The sequence below is a fragment of the Phaethon lepturus genome, unplaced genomic scaffold, assembly GCF_000687285.1.
Source record: "Phaethon lepturus isolate BGI_N335 unplaced genomic scaffold, ASM68728v1 scaffold20734, whole genome shotgun sequence".
In the NCBI taxonomy this organism is placed as follows: Eukaryota; Metazoa; Chordata; class Aves; order Phaethontiformes; family Phaethontidae; genus Phaethon; species Phaethon lepturus.
Window position 1 is genome coordinate 35,246 of NW_010537247.1, and position 20,638 is coordinate 55,883.

Consider the following 20,638-nt stretch of genomic DNA (forward strand, 5'->3'; position numbering starts at 1 on the left):
AACTGTCTACAGGACTATACAAATCCGCTTCCTTCATATCAGGCCATGAGAATACAGTCGGTATTTTGGCTTCAATGCTTCGTTGTCACACACGAAGGCTTTTGCAAGTACGTGAAGCCTTACATTTCAGTCAGCAGTTAAGAAGATACAGAGTCACTTAGACTTTCGGCAGGAAAGAACGTCACGACAAAATTCCTACTGATCTTCAAGGAAGCAGAATCACCAAATAAAATAAGAAACTATATATAAGCATATACATATATAAAGTATGTATGCATATGTACACATAATATATGTATATTATGTATTATATATATAAACACGTACACATACATACACATAAATAATATACATACACAAAACAGTCAATAGTTTTTTACTTGCTTGACATTTGCAAGACATAATGACAAAAAGCTACTTATTTGATAATTTCTCAATTTAAATTTTTGGGAAATTACAGCAAAACGGTCTGATATTGGCAGTATTGATTGTCCTTCATGGCGCACAGCTCAAAGATACCAGAGGTAAAGGGAAGGAAATGATGAACTGGAAGTTATTATTAAGGCTCTAACAGCCTTGCAATCAATAGCCAGGAATAATTTCATTCTCTTGCACAGGGATTTATGAATGTGGCTTCACAGCCTGATGGTAAAATGCTATTGTGCAGAGGGATTTCTTTATTAGCAGACGAGTACACAGATGCTGGATCCAGCTCACACCCTTTTAGATAGATGACTCCATTCACATAGGGGAGAATTTACATAGCTCTGACTTGTAATAAAACTGCGATTCTGAGGAAATGCTACACTGAGACTGAGCTACCAGTGAAATAATGTTAATAAAATGTTAAAAATCACACTTGTTTATGCCTTCTATTTTTGGGAGAGTATATCGAGTACCTAAAGACATTTCTATAGAATTTGAAAAACACTGGTGGCACAAAGACAAATTTCCGAGGCTAGACTGCCGCTATGTTCTCATAAACTCAGACGACGACTCATCTGTCTGAGCACACCACTGCTCCCAAAGGACATTAGGACACGCTAAACTGTTGCTATCAATTCTATAAAATCAGGCGTTCTCTCTAAAGAGCAAAATAATAAAAATTGCAGTTCAAAAGTTTAGATCTCACTGCAGCCTGGTGTGTGCTTTAATATTCGCTCTAACAGAAAAGTGAAGGCTTTTTTTTTTTGTGAACTGGGAACACAAGAAAAATCAGAGAATTTATAAGGATGATTGATAAGACCACTTGTTCCAAGTGGAGAAATTCTAAATGTTCACCAAAAAGTCAAAAACATCCATAAAGATGATGGTAATATCCTCTTTATAAAAAGATAAATACAGGACATAATCTGGAAGGCATTTGTTTGTGAAATAAAAGTCACAATATTATTACACTGATAATTTCAATACATAAATAAATTTAAAGGCTCAGTAATAATTTCACATATTGTGCTGGTTTTGGCTGGGGTAGAGTTAATTTTCTTCACAGTAGCTAGTATGGGGCGATGTCTTGGATTTGTGCTGAGAACACTATTGTGTCGTTAACACAGGGATGTTTTCGTTATTGCTGAGCAGTGCTTACACAGAGTCAAGGCCTTCTCTGCTCCTCACCCCACCCCGCCAGCGAGGAGGCTGGGGGAGCACAAGGAGTTGGGAGGGGGCACAGCCGGGACAGCTGGTCCCAACGGACCAAAGGGATATGCCAGACCCTATGACGTCACGCTCAGCATATAAAGCCGGGGATGTTCAGAGTGACGGCGTTTGTCTTCCCAAGTCACCGTTACGCGTGACGAAGCCCTGCTTTCCTGGAGGTGGTTGAAGACCTGCCTGCCCATGGGGAGTGGTGAATGAATTCCTTGGTTTGCTTTGCTTTACCTGTTAAACTGTCTTTATCTCAACACACCAGTTTACTCACTTTTCCGATTCCCTGTCCATCCCAGCAAGGGGGAGTGGGCTAGTGGCTGTGTGGGGCTCAGTTGCCAGCTGGGGCTAAACCATGACACACATAAAAGAGGCGGATGGAAAACATTCCCTCTTCAAGGTAACCACAACACGCGTTTGCCTATCTAGATGTCCGTCTCTACAAATGGAAAACTTTTGAACTTTGAAACCTCTCAAGCGAAGCTAACTGGAAGAAAAAGATCCTTCCAGACTCATAAAAACTGGAGGGTGGGTGTGCGTGGGGTGGGACCAAATCACCCAACCCCCCCCAAAAACCCAACAACACCCGCAAAAGCCCTAGTGAGCTCCCGCTACTGACCTTGGCTCCTTGCCCTCTCTAAGCCCCTCTAGCCACCCATCCAGCGCTGCACACGGTGGCTAATGAAGCAGAATACGTACCGGCTCCCCAGTAGCTAGGTCTAAACCTGCCGCGCTGACGTGCCCAGTAAAGAGATAAGGACTGAGGGAAGGGAGTTATTGGGGAGCCCAGGTGACAGAAGGCACGAAATTAGACCTCTTAGTCCTGCTGATCACAGAATAGCTCGCTTCCTCTAAAGCGGCAGTTTTGTGTGGCTCGTATAAGCGCTCTTCTTGTTCAGCCTCAAGAGGAACGGCGTATTAATTGCAGGAGTGCAGTTCATACAAAAATGATGAAATCTCAGCTAGGAGTCGGTCAGAGAACAGGAGTTCATTTCTTTCTTTACACCCTTCTCTATCAGGACATTTTGTTATGTACTTCGGCTTCTTATCCAGAATGGTAATTTTAGCCTTATAAAAGCTACACGTGGAACAACCTCCCAGCTGAATTCATGTGGTAGTAACGTAATACTATTACAGAAACCAGATTAGCCCTACACAGAATTCCTTAATTAAATTCTGAGAAAATATTTTTATATCCCAGTACTGTAGTAACGACCCTCAACTTTGTCAAGGGCTTGATATCACTTCTGTACGTTCGTTTTGTGCATTTACCCTGTGCCTAGCGTCTGTAGGCTTAGGAGTCCACCTTCATCTGTACCTGTAAAATGCTTTCCTTCCATTTCCATTAAACACCACAGGCTCGCAAGAGGAAAAAATGAAGAACGAAAGGAGATTTGACAGTGAACCACCGGGTGAGTTAGCAGAAACACAAATCTTGCAATACCTTGGCCAAAATATTAGTCCGCATTTCTCCTGGATAAGCCAAGCAGGAACACATTTGTACTTGTATGTGTCTCACATTCAAGAAATAGTTACCTGAAGTGTTACGAATTGCTGCAGAGCTATGTGATAGGAAAACTAAAAGTCTTCAGTTTGATCGCTTAAATTTTCCAATTCCTTTTCAACTAAATTCTATAACTGCATGTAATATATGTAAGTGTATATCTATACCAATGTTTAAATAGGCAATGGAAATAATTCTTTTAGATGTCAACAGAAGTGCAAAGGGAATTTTTAAGAGGCATAGCAGCTGAAACGTAAGAAGGATTCTGATTTTTTGCCGTAACCAGAGAATACATAAAGAGAGTAGCCAAAAGGGATTTGGAACTGATACAGCTACCCATCTACTTTGCAAATGTTAACCATAAGCCCGTTGTTACCTGACCCTTTTAAGTCACTTAATATTTCCTGTGACAGTGGGAAGAGGCTGAAATTTGCTCTTTCCCAATTTTCTATCCATCTTATTTGGTACCCAAAGTGGGAAAGGGGAAAAAAAAAAAGCAAACTTCTAAACTTAGGCAATAATCAGAATATGGACCTCTGTTTCTAAATCTCGCGTGTGGTACTCCGCAAACCGTAGAGTATAAAAACAAGACAGATATTCTAAGGTAAGTATGTAGTATAAAAACAAGACACCTGCTTGACAACAAAGATGTATGCACTATACCCTCACCTTGAAAACCAACCCGGGAAAACTGTGTGTGAATATAAGACATGACTTATAATTATAGATAGAAGCTGACCTATAATTTTATCTGCCTTCTTTTACCTTTTTGTGTACAAGAACTGTAGGAACAAGAATGCCCATGGGTAAAAGAAGAGGGAAATGGCCATGAAAACTATTTATCTAATTTATTTTATCATTCTATTTCTACATGTATAATTGAAATACATTTGAACCTGCTAAAGATTTGTCTTTGGGAATAGCACTGCTTTGTGAAAATTCCCTCTTTGAGCTGGACTTTCCTTTTGAATCATTCACATAGAATTGCTTCCCTTTATTCACTCATGTTTTCCTTACCTAGGGTTTGAAAACTTAGCCCCGTGAAAGTATGTAACAAGAATCTGTATCCTCACTTTTCGCTTCAGTACAGAACAAGTGACATGATGCTGACTTACTTGGCTGTTGTTGCTGTAGGCAAGCTAAGCTTGTTAACCAGGCGACTAAACTTTCAAGTCCCTGGCAGAAATCTGGGACAATAATTATATAAATATAGGACAGTGCCAAAATCAATCAAGAACAGCTCCTAACATGGAACAGTTGTCCGAAATACAATTGCCTACTGGTTTCATTGGCTATTTATTGGAAAAAAAAACAAAAACAAAACCCAAAAAACTACCACACTGCGGACAGAAATTACCCCTGTATAGATCAGTATGGGCTTTATTATGATACACATGATGACATTGCTGCGCTAATCCAGTAGTTTTCAAAAGTGCTTTTCTGTGGCTTAGAACTTTCCTTTAGCACTACAACTCAAGTAACAGCTGAGTAAAACCAATCAATGCACACGGAGATTCGTGGGGTAAGGAAGGAATAAGCTTGTGTTTATTCTCATTTTTTTCCAATAAATTTTGAATTTTTTGATGTGGAAAATGAGAACAATAATACTTACAATAATATTTACAGAAGTTACATAAGGAGTAGTATGCAATATTTGCAGAGTGCTTTGAAACCATGAATCAAGAAGCATAAAGATACCAGTATTGCAATTTCGTTGCTTATATCCTGTGGTTAGGAGCATGACTGAAAGAAAGGAATGAGGTAATGAAGTAGAAGTAGTTGCCCCACAGTTCTCTCTGCCATGAATTTCCTCCTGTGGGTATTCATGCATATTCTAACTGACTTTTATTACTAGCATTTGAGTTTACTTCCAAATATCTACACTCACATGCATATGTGACAAATAACACACATTTTACTTGACAAGAGGTGTATGACATTAACTATGTAAATACTACCTAGTCTTCCGAAACAGATTTCCTAGAAGTAGCTATCCAGGGGATAGGTAACATTTTTCTGGGCAACAACTTTACACATATGATATGTGTACACACATACATACATGATTTTCTTTGAAATGAAAAGATAGAAATTTTTGCATATCTCTGACCCTTTCTCACAGTTTCTGTATTAACCTGTAATTATCTTTCTCTTTCAAAATTTATATTCAGTTGGTTTCTGGTTTTGTAAATGAAAATACTGTGTTTCATAGAAAGCTAACAGGCTGCTTGCTTATTGGTGGCCGTAGAATAACGACAAAGCTTAACTTTTAGTTACAACTTTATGTACTGTTCCATTATCCAAAATCGTGAGTGAAGAGGATCTGCAGCGAGATTGTTCAAGTTACTATATGAAGCCTACATAAAAACCCCCTTACACATGGAAATACTATCGCACTGTTCCAGGGAAGCCTACACCAGAGCTTCTCCCAAGGAAAAACTACAGTGGTGTATATGAACAATTTAAATCACCTCATCGTCCGTAGTCACTGGATCTCAAACTATCTAAAGGAAGGACCCTCAAGTGCCATTGCTGCCGACATGAATATTGTACTTCATTGTAGCTGACAGATGTTTGTATTTTTATTTCCGTAAAAGATGCTTTCATTCTTGCATTATTAAATTTAGGGTCATATTTACAGCTTTTATTTTGAGTTCATGGTCATATTTACAGTTTTCAATTTATCTTTTACAATTCAGAGGTCTTAAATACTTTTAGCTCTTTTCTTCTGTGCAGTGAAAACACATGGGACTTGGACTGAATTGAACACCCTTGCCATGTATCTGTTTTTAATATGGTCAGTCTCTCTATAGGTTAGATTTATCGGTTAATTAGATAGAAACGACAAAATACAAGTGCAATGTCATAACAGCAAATACTGACCAACATGATTTGAAGGAAAGATCATAAAGGAAGCCCTCCCCTGCATTTATTCTTGGAATAACCACAAGTCCGGTCATTTAACTCGGGAGCAGGCTCCATTCGCAAACAAGTTCCTAATGAATTGCATTGCTCAAATAGTAATTGTCTCCCTGCTTGGTGGTTTATGATCATTAACACCTCTGTGCCTTGGCAGCTGTAAAAGCCCTTCTGTTTGCTATGGAAACCTTGAAACCTGGGAAAGAAGGCGGCACGCAAGTGCCTTCCGTATCTCTTGCACTGGGGGCAAGAGTCACAAGATGCTCAAATGAAGAGACCGAGGAGAAAGAATAAGCCTTCCAAGAGCTCACACTGAACCCTGTGAGTTTGCATTTATATATGCATTTTTCTGTAATTACTTCCGCTTATTAGCACTACTCCAGCTTAAACAGAAAATAAGTAGGTACAGCTTTCTGTCGTTTGAAAGGCTATCGACGTACTTTTTGAAAAGCACAAATAATCATGATTAAAAAATCTTGATTAAAAAAGAACAAGGGAAAACCACAGTACAGAATACATCTGTTGATAAGTGATAGTTGTCGAGATCTCCCCTACACTAAACAGAATTATAAACAAGATGATACTTTTAGGAAAACAGAAATCCAGGTAGTCTTAAATATGCACCTTAAATAACTATATAATACAAAAAGGAATGACTCCATCTATACGATGAGCTGAATAAACTTCTTGAACTGCAAAACTCCCAAAGTTTCTAAGTGTTTAGAGCCATAATCAAACTTCAGGGCTCTGAAATATTGCTGAATCGTAACTAAAAATCGTAACTGCCTTGAACCCCAAATACTTCTCTTATTATTCTAGTACTTCAAAGTTTTATATAAATTAATGATAATTGAATCTCAGGTTCATGGTCTGGTACCTCACTGTCCCCTTAGAGGAGCTATTACCATGGTGATAAGATTGCTTAAATTAAGCTGTCTTTCTCCCCAGTACTTGGCTCATTGCCAGTGCAGTGAAGGGAGATTTCAGCCCATTCAGCACAGCATTAACCTTACTGCCAACACTGCTAAATGGGTTAGAGGAACTAGAAAGAAATTTGATTTTAAGAAGGAAGGAACAAGCAGATATGTAAAATACTGGAGCACAAAACAGGACTGAAAATAAACACTTTGAAACAAATTCAAAATTAGCTAAGTTTTCATATTTAGGCAGAAAACTTAAAAATTGTAATAGCTGGGTAGTCTAAATGCAAAACTTTACTCAAAATTTGCATGTCCAATGGTTTATCCATGGGGGAACTGTAACAGACTATAGAGAGGATCAGAAATAATGTCAGGTAAAAATCCCTATTTAACGTCTCGGTTTTTCTCCTTACTCGTGAATTTGACTGAAGTGGGAAAATAAATAGCAAACACCAGGAAAACAAAACAAAACAAGCAAGATTATGGGAACAAATACTGAGGCAACTAACAGGGCACGGAGAAAATGAAAAACAGTCCTTTGAATTGTTAGGGTTTAATACATACTCCATAAAAAGAAGTAAGCTATGTTCAGATGGGGCTGTCAGAGGTAATGACAATGTATTACATTGTAAATCATAAGATTTGAAATATCAGAGCAAAGTATCTATGAAACCCGAAAAAACAATTATTTTAGTGGAAAAGAAGGGAATAGGCAATAGGTTGCAAATTCTGGGGGAGAAGAAAAAAATCAATTTATGTAAGAGCCCAATAACCATTATCCTAAAAAAGAGAATCAACGTTTCCTGTGTTTTTATGTGGTGCGAGAGATCCTTGCAGTCCTCTTCTGGCCACACTTACAGATGATGCTGCGTGACAATGGAATTACTGCGTGTTCATAAGTCATTTTAACAGCGAGTTGTTTTCGGAACTGCGTGTGTGCGCATACAGCCGCGGCTGCACTGGCACGCGCAGCGCTGAAGCTGCCGCGCAGTCGGTCGGCAGCGCGAGCTGCACCTCCTACAGGTGCGGCTTTTCTCCAATGCGTTGATCAACAGCTATTCCATGACACGTCCTCTGAAGTTTTAAAGGTGTTCCTAATCCTTACTCTCATTTGAGTTGCATATAATCAGAATAACTGCCAGCGTTAGAGAAGTGGCCTTGGCAATGACATACGTCTACGCTATTTTTGGCGTTGCAAAAAGCTTGTGTGAACTTGAACAAGTAATTTCACCTTTCCAAGTCAGCGCCTCATTAAACAGTTGGGCTAGTAAGCTGGGTCCTGAGAAAACTGTTTTGTGGATTAGTCCATGCATACACCTCTAGATGAAGCACTTTTTCTATAAAAATACAGCAAAGTTTTACTCTAAAAAAACCCCACCTTTCAGAACACAAACCTCAGAATACGTCTTTACTGCAGTCCCTTCCATTCTAATCTAGGTTTTCAAATTCTAATTACATAAGAATACATGTCTAATCAGCATGTTAAAGATTTTCAGAAGTACAGAATTTTCTTCTACTTAAATATAACACATTATCATTATGAGCAGACTCATAAACTTGCTTCCTTTCTGACTGTCCAGGGTGAACAGGATTTACAGTCACACGATTAGTTCTAGGAAATCTTTTCCTGTCTGAAAATTCTCTAATACTATGTGGCTGTAGATAAACCATGCAAACACATGTGCTGTTTACGGATTAACAGCAGATATAGTTGGAGAGAAAGCTGAACATGTGCATCCTGATTTTTGCCTAGTTATTACGGTAGGGAATACATTACTGTCTAAGCCTTCTTTTTGATTGCAAATGCTCCAAGTTAAAAAAGAACACCTGCTTAGACATATTAGGTACGTACCTATTAGGTATGTACGTATTAGGCAGATTTTGTACTATTAAAGATTTAGCACAAAAATATAGCTGCCATGGACATGTTTCCCTTTATTTTGTAGGATTATTTTTAATGAGCCGCTGAACACTAATGGAGAAGGAAAGCAAGAGAATTCAGACATTAGACTGAAGTATTTGTTCAATTCTAGCTGCTCACTGTGTCATTACCTGCTAAAGGAAGAAAAAACAGGCTGCAAGCCCATCTTTTTCTCTAAGGCTGTGTTGTGTACTATAGACTTCTGGGAAGTGCTGATCACAAACGTTTTTTATTACAACGTTCCCCTGCTACATCACTTGTCCGCACATAAACTGCGGATACATCTGGGCAAACGGTCTCGCAGATTCTACTTTCAGATTGTACAGCCTTTCAGCGAGCTCCGTGAGCGGCTGCAGCTAGCTACCAGAGAGTGCATGAAATCAGCTGAACCAACCACCGAAGGGTAGGAATGTGGAAAATTCCCAGACTGATGTGCAGCCCACAGCATTTTCTAGCCTGAATTCCTAATCCACAGTGCAGCCCTTCTGTCAGTATCCAATTATATAATTATAGATACGACTATATATCTAGGTATTATACTAGATACTGTCCTTTATGAGAAGTTTCAAATTTGCAAAAATAATAATAATAAAAAAAAACAAACAGAAAAATGGAACTCAACTCAAAGGAGACTCGAAATTGGAAAGCATTTTCCCCATGGAGGTCTGAAGAGAAAATAGTGAGTAGTGATGCAGAAAGGCTACTAAACAAGATTTACCTAAGTGTTAACTGAAGAGAAACAAAAGGTACGTAAAGGGATCAGCCTTATATGCAACACAAAGCAGAAAGTATAGAACATATAAGAATATATATATAAAGAGATTTTTCTTTATAAAGATTATGTAAACAGAAGCTTCTATTTCCAGAAGGACTCCCTGAACTAAAATTTCGATTGTGTTCACTTGTGGACAAAAGTTCCATCCTCAATTCTTTTTGTGATTTGTGCTTAAGACAAATAAAGAAAGTTTTATTTCAGAATGAATCAGCGTATTCTTCAATGTTAATTTAATAGCCTTTCCGAGAAGAAAAACTTAATTTGACACTTCTGAGTGTTAAGTGTTCAAAGATGTATACTAAAATTAAGTTATGTAATAAAATAAAAACAACCTTCTTATAAAAGAACAAAATTTAGGTTTCAGTGATTAACTGTGACAACTGGCCCTTGGGCATATATGTATTAAATAAAACGCATTTCTATGCATTTTGCCTAATATTCTCTGGATCAGATTAGTTGGATGTCAGACATTGGTCTGTGTTTCACCAAACACAACTTTCACAGAGAGTCATGCACTTTATACGTTTCTGTGTTTTAGAATGCCAAAACCCAAAGGAAACGCTACTCAAAACTTCTTGGTGCTCTGTTCACAATGAAGAGGAAGAAGGTGGTAGAAAATCAAGGGCTTGTTTTAAGCATCAAGTCAGCAAACACAGCTGTAGTTGAAAGCCATCAAATTCGCTAATGCTTATCAGGAACAAAAAAGTTATTATAGCCAAGAAGTCAGAGGAAGCTGTGCGCATACCTCTGCAGGCAGAACTTGGAGTACTGAATCACAGGTGCGCTGACACCCAATGCGTCTGCTGTCAATTACTTTCCAGAGTAGATTATTTGTGTAAATTGTGAATGATCCTGAAGTTGAACCCTTCCTCCCTCAGCTCCTGGGGTCAAGGATCTCCACGTTCAATACGTGTCTTGGACATGTATCCTTTCTCTCCTTTACCAAATTATTATCAAATTATATCATTTGTGTATATTTGCAATAAAGTGTTTAAATACACATTGAGGAAAACATTATTTTAGAATTATTTCCTATTTTTTCTTATCCACACGAATGCTAAAGCCTGAACACTCACTGACTCCAGAAGTGCCAGAGTACACCAGTTAAACGAAACTTCTATCTTCCGATTACAAAAAGGGCCTGGGAGAAAGTGGGATGCTGAGACAAATACACAAGCACAAATCCTGACTGCACACAACTCTGTAATCTACACACCTTAAGGAAATCAATGCCTTCCAAAACTTTCCAAAACACGAGCATTAAGGATCTAGATGAATCAAGTTAGTAAGGCCTCACATGGCTACATGACATGGCCTCAAATCAAAATGCACTGGTATGTCCTGAATGACAAACTTCTAATTCCCCATCCCCATCCCATGTCAACGTCAGGCCTCCTCCCCATTTTTTTTTTTTTTCTGACATTTGAGACATGTTGTGTACCACGGGTTGCTCTGTACCTGGTTTCCAGCGGTATGTTGCTGTTCAAGACCCAGCTGTTATGGAGATGCACCGAATCTTGTGTACTGGTGGGGGGAGTCGGGGCAGCAGGACTGGGTTGGCTGCGGGTGGTCATTGATCTTCTCTGGAGAGAGTCAGCTGTTGGAGGTGGTTTCCTGGCGCAGGTGCAGGCATGCGGTGGTGGAGGCGGCGGTGGGAGAGGTCTGAAGGTGAACTGGTTGTGTGGGCTACCTGGCATATCTGAAACAACGAAGAAAAGGCAAAGAAACCCAGAGTGTTATTATTTAGACTAGATATAAAGAAGAAATTTTTCACAATGAGGGTGGTGAAACTGGTCCAGGTTGCCCAGGGAGGTGGTAGATGCCCCATCCCTGGAAACATTCCAGGTCAGGTTGGACGGGGCTCTGAGCGACCTGGTCTAGTTGACGATGTCCCTGCTCGTTGCAAGGGGATTGGACTAAATGACCTTTAAAGGTCCCTTCCAACCCAACCCAAACAGAATTCTATGATTCTATTTGAAAAAGATCAAGAAAAGAGCATGAGCATGATATAGTATTTATTGGGATTAAAGCACTGTGCTTTATCATGTTGTTAACCCAGTTGCCTGTAAAATGTTGCACGGTAAGAAACAATTTAAGATACCTACTGAAATGAATATTAGACACAGACACACACCTTACAGCGCTGTAGTTCAGTAGTTCAAAAAACAACAAAGAAAAATAAAAAAAAGAAGATATACCATTCACTTAATTTGCCATAGGATTTTTTGGGGAGGAGAGTAAAGAAGAAATAAATCAAGTTGACATTGAATTGCAGCACAGATAGCAATTGTTTTCATAAGGTATAAATCTCATTTTAAAACAACTGTGAAAGAAACAGACATAGTATAAGAAGGAGTCTTGAACTTCAAATCAAGAGAGAAAATAACTGAATAATTCCTTCCACCCAACAAACACCTTTCATAAACCAAGGTTAACACATTTCTGCAAGTCTGTTGCCGCATGTGTTAAATGAGACCTGCGAAGAGGCACTCTTAAAGACTACCCGAAGCACTAATGACCCAGACACCCAGAGAAAAGGTTTTATAGCAGCCAAAGGCAGATGAGCTGGCAAGGAACTCACAGCCACCAGACCAGGCTACGAAGGAGACGGAGTAAAAGACGTGCGTGGCGGGTACCGAGGCCCTGCTGCCTGTGCTGCCGCTGCCCCACGCGACCCTCAGCGCTGCCCTCGAGCCCCCGCGAGGGGCACGGTAAGTGCACGGGGCCTGCCCGTGCTGGCACCGCTACGTGGCTTCCGGGCGGCTCAGCCTGTGCCGCTGAGCTTGAATCCTTCTGCAAAAGACAACGAAGATACAAATTTGGTGTAACGATACTTTGAGAGGACGGTAAAATCTTGTTTTCTCTATTTCCCGCAAGAGTCTCCAAAGCCTCTTAGTACAGCAAGAAACACAGCTATGGAGAATCGAGGCAAGAAATTCCTTTTTAAAAGAACAATAACAAATACTTTGCTGACGAGATGCTGATAAGAATTGCTACCAGATTGGGTGAACTGTGAAGCTATTAACCTGAAACTCTTCCAGTTAATTTACCTCAGTGCCTAATGTGGCTTTGTCCCATTTCTACACTCACCCTCACTCTCCCTTTTACCTTAGCAGATGTCCAGTTAAATTTGCACAAAACCAGCTGCAGCGCAGCTCTGATGAACCTGCAAAAATTCCCTGACAGGAACTGTTGTTGTTATCCATTTACAACACACGGTTTCTTTAAATTATGCCACGAAGTGTTTTCAAGGTGAAAGATGAAAGTGTGCCCCTTCCCTTCTTGGTATGGCTGGTGGAAAAAAAAACCCAACACTTTTTTTCCTCTGTGACAGTCACAATTTACCCCAACTGGAGAAACAAGGTTGTTTAGTGCTCCACATAAGCTCTTCTATGCTGCGGTAAGCAAAGCTGTCACGGATTTGACCCAGGCTTAATCCTTTTAATTTCATTGATCTTTTATCAAGGCAGTATTCTTACTGTTGCATTAAGGTTTATGCTGTAATATTAGTTTGCATATACCAGAAGAGCATTTCTAAGCATATTAGAAAACTGGAGACCTCAGTAAATTAAGTCACTGGAATCCACAGTCCAGAGCGCTGAAATAATCTGCTAAGGCACTTTCATATAATAATTAATCCCAGTAAATCCTGCATCCTGCTATTTTAGAATTGAAAGCTACCCAAATTTTGGCCATAATATTTGATGTCCAGCATCCTCAAGTATTGATCAATAACATCCCCTTACTTAGCGGTATCAATCTTAAATCCACTCTACAGAAAATCTGCAGGATTATTATACGTATTATTATACAAAATGACAAGTCATTTTAAGGGTTGTGCCGCTGCCCTGTTAGAAAATCGCTGCTCTTCGCCAGGCCACGCAGTGAGACTCTACAAGGTACATCAACAGCTATGCGGTAAATGCCGAGCAGCCAAGGTCACTGCTTCTCTGGGTAAATGGGGGAAAAAAATATGTATCAGCTATATGGCAACGCATTTTCTAGTTCCTTTCTTCCCCCTCTACCCGCACTGTCCCTACCCGGGCGACCGCACACAATTATCTGACAAACACTTTAGTTTGTTCCACGCCATACGCTGGTTCTGCTTTGTGAACCGTAAAGTATTTCTGGCTGGTAGAGCACCTTATATCTCCCAGTGCAATTTATCTCCATACATTAATGCATACGATTTCCTGGGGGATTCCTTTTTAATTATCACACTGCTCAGCCCTTCGTCCAGCTACTACCATCACAGAACATCTCACATCAGATTCTGAAGCATTTTGGTGATTTAAAGGCAAGTCTTCTGCATCCAGACCTTCACTTCAGTGCAGTAATGCAAATCGTTATGCTGAGAATCAGTCTGAGTTTCCAATTAGGTTTTAGACACTTCTTAATTTGGCAGATACTTTTATTTTGCTTGAAACTAAGTCTACATCTCATTAACTTTATTTTTATACCACAAAAAAAGTTGCTTGGGATATAAAGCAGCATTATACCTAAATATGCGTGTTTACGATTCTCCAGGACTCCGAATAAACAGTAGACTCTGTAAAATAACTTACTGCAAAATCATTTAAATACCTAAAAAGTGATATTACACAAGATAATTTGTCTAAAGCCAACATGTTTTCGAAATGTACCGGAGTGATACAGAAATTAGCCTACCTATCCTGTTGCTATTGTTCAGCATAACGCTATCCATAACAACTCCCGTTTTCATTTTCAGCGGTTTCTAATAATGTTCAGATTTAAACATTTTTTTTTTTACATCAAAAAGTCTACGTATGATACGCAAATACAGTGTTATTTGTTTTCAATGTGTTCATTGACATGGCAGAAGTTTCCATTCATCTAAAATGTAACTATAAAACATGATTTGAGCTTAAACTTTGCATTTACAATAATCTGTTTCAAATCAGATTTTCATCTGAAGAGTGTCCGAGCCAGAAGAGATGCTCGTGGCCCTCACTATTGGCCTTCTGATCTGAACTTGCATTTAGCCTTTTTTTTTTTTTTACAGCAGAGGCTGTTTAGAAAATGTCTAAATTCTTCCCCCTGAAAATTCATTATTTTTAAATAGTTCTCTCATTTCAGCAGAGCACATCTAGAACTGTGACATTTGCTGAAGAGAGCTATACAACATTCTGCTTCTTTAGTGGATTCTTCAACAACAACGGTAATTGCTTTTTTTCATTTGAGACACTTCCCAGGCTCCATGCACTCAGTCCAAAAGAGAAACCGCTGTATTCATGCTAGCTACAAACAAGAAAAACTTGTAATTCTGCTAGTTTGAAGGATTTCTACTTGTCCTCCTCTTTTTGAGGTTTGAAGGGAGGAGTTCTGCTTCTGTCCTGAATGTTTCTTCTTCGGTTCCGACTGACTCTTTTGGACGGCCCTTGGTCAACACTGCACACCCGCTGCCCCGTGGCAGTTGTACAATGGAGCTTGGTACCCTCCAGGTTCGGAGCGCAGCCCTCAGCAGCTCCTCTCCAGCTGCTGAGCTCTGCTACCACCGCCTCCTCCTTCGGGAGATACAACAATTCAGCTCTTGCACTAGGCTTCTGCTTTTCAAAAAGTGGAAAGTTGTTTAACTCGGATGCTTCCCTTACTCTGCGGTGTTGGTCGAGTGCCGCCCTTCTGCTCAAAAGGCACTGGGGGCACAGACCGACGGACACCAGCGGCAGTAACAGAAACATAAGCCTGACTTAAGAGTCAGACTAAAATGCCTTTGTAATCATAAACACGTAGCCAAACTGCTTTATAGACTGACAAAAACGAAATAAGTAGCTTTAGCAACTAGTTATCACCCGATGAAAAATTAGTTTTGAAAATAAGCCAGGCCTTTGCTGAAGCATTTTCCCAGCAGTTTTGAAGCATAACTTACTATACTTTTTGGATCCACACAGAAAGAAGGGGTAATTGAACTGTTTTATCATTTACTGACAGGGCTACAATAGCCTGTATCGTTACTAAGTGAAGTATATCAGACAGAATATATTAAAAAGTAATGAACCTTAAAAGGTTTCCATCTAACCTGTAGTGCTTTTGAGATATTTTAATTTTTTCAGTTCCTAAAGTCATTATTTATTGCTAGGTTTGGATTTTTTTTTAACTAGACATGTCTCAGCTGAGCATGAATTAGCTTGCAATTCATTATTTAATGAATGAAATAACAACATATGTTCAGAGAGTTTAGTTTATTTTGAAGTTATACCTTATATATATAAAATATATATTTTTTTATATATATATGTAAGGTATACCACTGCTCAATTACAAGCCAATCTGTATTTTTTCTCAAGCAGATATGAACGAGCATAATGGGCACTGAAGAACTGGAAAAAGATTCAGTGCCGGGAAGACAGAGACGCTGAATGCTTAAGACTAGAGCTAAAAAGCATAGAATAAAAATTCTCAATTTTACAATGAGATTTATGCTCTGGGTCTAAAAAGTCAAATCAAGACTTATATGCAGGTGCTACCATTGCAGAGTGCTGGTTCTGTTACATGTTAGTACACTTACTGACGTTGCGTAGGTCTTCATACCTTTTCCTTCCGTTCTAAATTTCAAATTATTCTTTTTCTATGTATGCACCAATGACCTTCATAAGCCCCTAATTATCTGTTGTCTATCTCCGAATTCCTTTTATTTTTGCTGTCACATATGTTGAGAGAAGGTGAATATGAAAAAAAGTAATTGTGTATGAAATTGCTCTATTGAAGTATAAATTTTCGTTGTGTTTCAATAAACTATTCTACACTTGCTCCTCCTGATGTAGCTCAATTTCGTTGGCTACCTTACTTGCATAATCCTTTGCTTCCAGAACTTTGTCAGACCACTAGGATGTAAAGCATCTAACCAGTACATTTAATAGCAATTTACCTTTAGATTATTGTTTTGCTGTATGTAACTTTTTTCCTCAGCCTTACTACACAGAAAATCTTCCAGAATATACAATATCAAACATCTCTAAAGAATTCTAAAAACCATATGGTTTTATGCAAAATAAAGTTTATAATGTAACGAAAGCTTTTAAACTAAAAGTCATATGGACTCAAAGTTTACATATGAAGTAAAAGAAATTCAGAGACCTCCAGAGACCAACGCCGCTGGCCACCGCAGCCTGCCGGCTGATGGCCACGGTGCTTTCAGCTCACCCCTGCGGCAGCTGATTTTCCTTGTGAGCAGGCTGGGATGGCCCAGAGCAGACTGAGGGAAGGGGGGAGGAACCAGTTAAGGGGATCATCAAGGGGCTCTGGGCACTTTATTTATCAGTACAGGTACCCCCTCAAATAGCCAAGTACATAATTTCAGACCATACTGCCGCTCGAAGAGTAGAATGAATCCTACATACCACTATTTAGGCCATTCTGAAAACTCAGCGCTTCACTTCCAAAGAAAAATTAACAGAGATCCTATGGCACGTACTTTGGCGTCAATGAGCATAACATACAGCTGGATTTACATTGTAATAATGTAATGATGTCAAACAAATGATGTATTAAACACTTAGTCCGATGTGTTCACATGGATCCCATCAAGTTTTCCCTTTATGTTCTCAGTATCACATATACTCAATTCCCTTGAATCCCTTACAATTATACACACACAGAGTAACAGCTTCTAACTTGTAATTTGTGGATTGTTTTGAGATTTGGTAAAAGGAGAATTCTAATCATTTCCTAATGCTAACAAAAACTTACTTCTCCTTCAGCATTTCCAAATTTAGCCATGGTTAAAAATTAAATACGATGGCAATTCAACTGTTTTTAAAACACAAGTAACATTTACATTTAATGTTGCGTGGTCTAACTATGCAGGAAAAAAACAATTCTATTCTGCATATAAGCTACAAGGACAACAAGGATTTCTTGTGATGGCTGTGCAGCACTTTTTCTCTTTTTACACTAACAGTCAAAACTTGTACTCTTAAGACCTGAGTGACTATATTTTGTAAACACTAGCAGTGGATTGCATTCTAGGAAACTTCACAGAAACGTAATGACCCAGGTTTTAAACACCAGAGGAAAAAGGACCAATAGAAGCATCACCAGCAGCTCTCTCTTTAAAATACCATTGCTTTTACAGAAGTAAATGTTTTATGTTTCTTGAATTCTACTTAATGCAATCTCTTGTGAAACAGTGCTAATCTCAGCTAAAATTCCTTCTGGAGTCCGTATTTATTTAGGAAGACTAATATGAGCCCGGGATTTTCCCATTATTTTAATTTACATTTTTGGTCCATTTCTAACAAACAAATACTGGATTACTTAAAGTCTCCTAGAAAATCTTCACGAATCAAGGAGTATAAATGGACTTTATTACCTGAAAATTATATTGATAGCAAGTATCAATGCCTTAAAACTTCTAGAAATAGAGAGCATGAGGAATTTTCATTGGCAGGACTTTTGTATTCGCCAGTAATTTCCCATTACTGTTGCGCATCAGCACGGTAACACTGCTGGGCTCTATTTCTGGTAAAACATCAATTAGTAGCATGGCAAAAGTGAAAAAAATACTGCAGGTCTCAGTGTTTTGGAAAATAAACCAGAAGCGTCTCAGAAGTGTCTCTGCAAACAAACTGTTTCTTGACTCAGCTGCAGGAAGAATTTTTCAGGCAAAAGAACAGAGGTTAGAACTCATTAGAGAAGGAAAGGCAGTGATTTATCACTAGGGAACTACCACATGGCCACCCTTTCCAGCTTTGCTGATAGGATGCATTTAATAATATTCTGCTTTTCAAGATACAAAAAGTTCTGGCATCTGGCATCTTCGCACCGTATACTTAGCGAAGTATTTTTACTTTGTAAAATTCTTGAAATAAGACTTACACACTCTCTTTTTTCAGGTGTGCGTAGGGGAGACTTTTTGTTTTCTCTGATGATAGAAATGTTAATATACTCAACCCAAAAGAAGGGCTTGTGGGCCCAAAGCTATTTTTTTTCCCCAGCTGTGTCAGCTGGTGCAATGAAAGACATTACCTTTCCTGACAAACTTTGCCTCACTTAGAGGCACTTACACCTCTAGACCATTAGAGCTACCACAGCACTACTCCTCCTTAATTAACTCCATCACTCAGCGTTTTAACTTGGGAGCCTGGCTGCTTAACTAGAATAATTTTGGACATAAACACCGCACTGTAAGATGCCATTCTCTGTGCTGTAGTTTGTAACCAGAAATGGGTTTCAGGTTATAACGCTGTGTACTGTGGATAAGATCCAAGTTTTAAATGTTATCGTGCAGAAGCACCTGACTATATAAACACGCTGATGCCTGTTCATATAAAATAAACATTGCCAAAGGGGAGTGAAAAGCTCCTGAGGTGCTTTTATTCTGCTGAATCGTCTGAATTATAGCTTTGTTCTACAATACTTCTTCAAATAGCTGTTAAATACCAATGCACTCTATGTATAATATTCACATGAAAAACATTCTTCCATTTATGTGAAATGCTGACATTTATGTCAATTAATACGACAAATTCGAAATGAAACTACCCTACTCCCTCCCCCCCATCTCCCCCGTTACAGGCGATGCATCCGTCAGATCCTCTCAAAATACCCATCCCGTTGAGACAGGACTCCTCTTACATCACTGCAGTCTGTCCACGACACGACAGGCCCGTTGGCGGTCGAGTCACGGAGGTCAAGGACAACACGTGAAGGGAGAAGAAAAGCAGCACTCCAGTCATGATGGAGACCGAGGGGACAACCTAAACAACCAGCTCAGGCTTCCAGCGGTTTGTTTAGCAGATCAAGCAGCCGCTGGTACAATTAACATCACACAGCGTTCAAAGAGCAGGAGCGGAGACTGACAGCTCCCAGCCAGCTTAAAGGTGGTATTTTCAGGAAAAGGCTTGATTCCTGCTATTACTTAAAAGTGGTGGGTTCAGTCAGTATCACGAGTTGTAACTTCTATCAGCAGTACTCACAGGGGACAGTACAATCACTATTCTACAACTCGGAACAAAGCGGGAGAGATTATAGCTTACAGAGTAAGCCTATCATCCAGGTTTACAGAAGGCAGGCAGTTACAAGTAGCCTGGAAGCAAATTTTTATGACCTTAGAGGTGAACAGATTTTGATTAAAGAGCAGTTTATGATTGCTAAAATAGGTTGCAAGCAGCCACGGCTGTAAAAATTAATGTTTCCCCGGTTATTGATGGTTTTCGGCAGTGATACATATTCAAGTTTTGGCCTTTGAGCCACTAAATTCATTAGCTGTGAGGAATTTCCAAAAGGGATCTATGGGTAATGGAATTAGTAACTATAAATCATACTGAAATACACAGTGTATTTAGCCCAGTAGTTCAGTGGAAATATCATGAATATGGACATATTAAGCCACATACTAAGTCACCAACCTCTGTGCAGTGGATGATAACCTTCCCTGCCTGCCTCTTACCTGCTTCATCCGTGTTCCCGTTGCTTTGCAACGTTTTTAGGAAACAAGAGTCCTTGAGGCCGTGCCCTGTTACAGACCCCAACAACGTAAAACCCTGCAGCGTTTGAGCCCACGGCACTGCAGTGGCTGAGGTGAAGACTCTTCGTTTCAGCGCTTGCCTTCTCCAGGCTGGGGACAGCGACATGAGTCCTACCAGCTGACTGAAGTAGAGAATCCTGTTCACCTTAAAAGACCAGCCATGAGAGATCAGATTGTTGATTTACATTTTTGTAAATATAAAATATTCTGTGGCTCTACAGAAATAAGAAAAGATGATAAGCCCTAAGTCATGGTTAAATCTGCCAGTTACATCAGGACCTGAACTCAAGCCCTGATGAGCATGTTCATGCACGTTCCTGAAACTACTGGCAGCAAGATCCCAAGCACATCCCTTATCTGTTCAGACTCAGACAGAGCTAGCGCTTTGTTGGCAGCACTGCAAACTTACTCTAAGTTTACTTCAAGGTGGAAGTGCCTGAACTTTCTGGCTTCAAGGATGAATCACACT

At 39.5% G+C, this 20,638-nt stretch overlaps 1 protein-coding gene across 1 annotated transcript in view; it reads right to left on the minus strand.

The window, feature by feature from the left end:
* Window positions 1-20,275, minus strand: part of LOC104620278 (teneurin-1-like) — a gene marked incomplete at its 3' end in the record, with an annotated part of 49,409 nt that extends 29,134 nt beyond the window's left edge. Inside the window, exons 1-2 of the mRNA XM_010286446.1 lie at window positions 20,092-20,275; window positions 11,142-11,382 (exon numbers count right to left, since the gene is read on the minus strand). Of these exons, the coding sequence (XP_010284748.1) occupies window positions 11,142-11,382; window positions 20,092-20,275 (425 nt within the window). The remainder of the gene's footprint in view (window positions 1-11,141; window positions 11,383-20,091) is intronic.
* Between the last annotated feature and the right edge of the window lie 363 nt (window positions 20,276-20,638).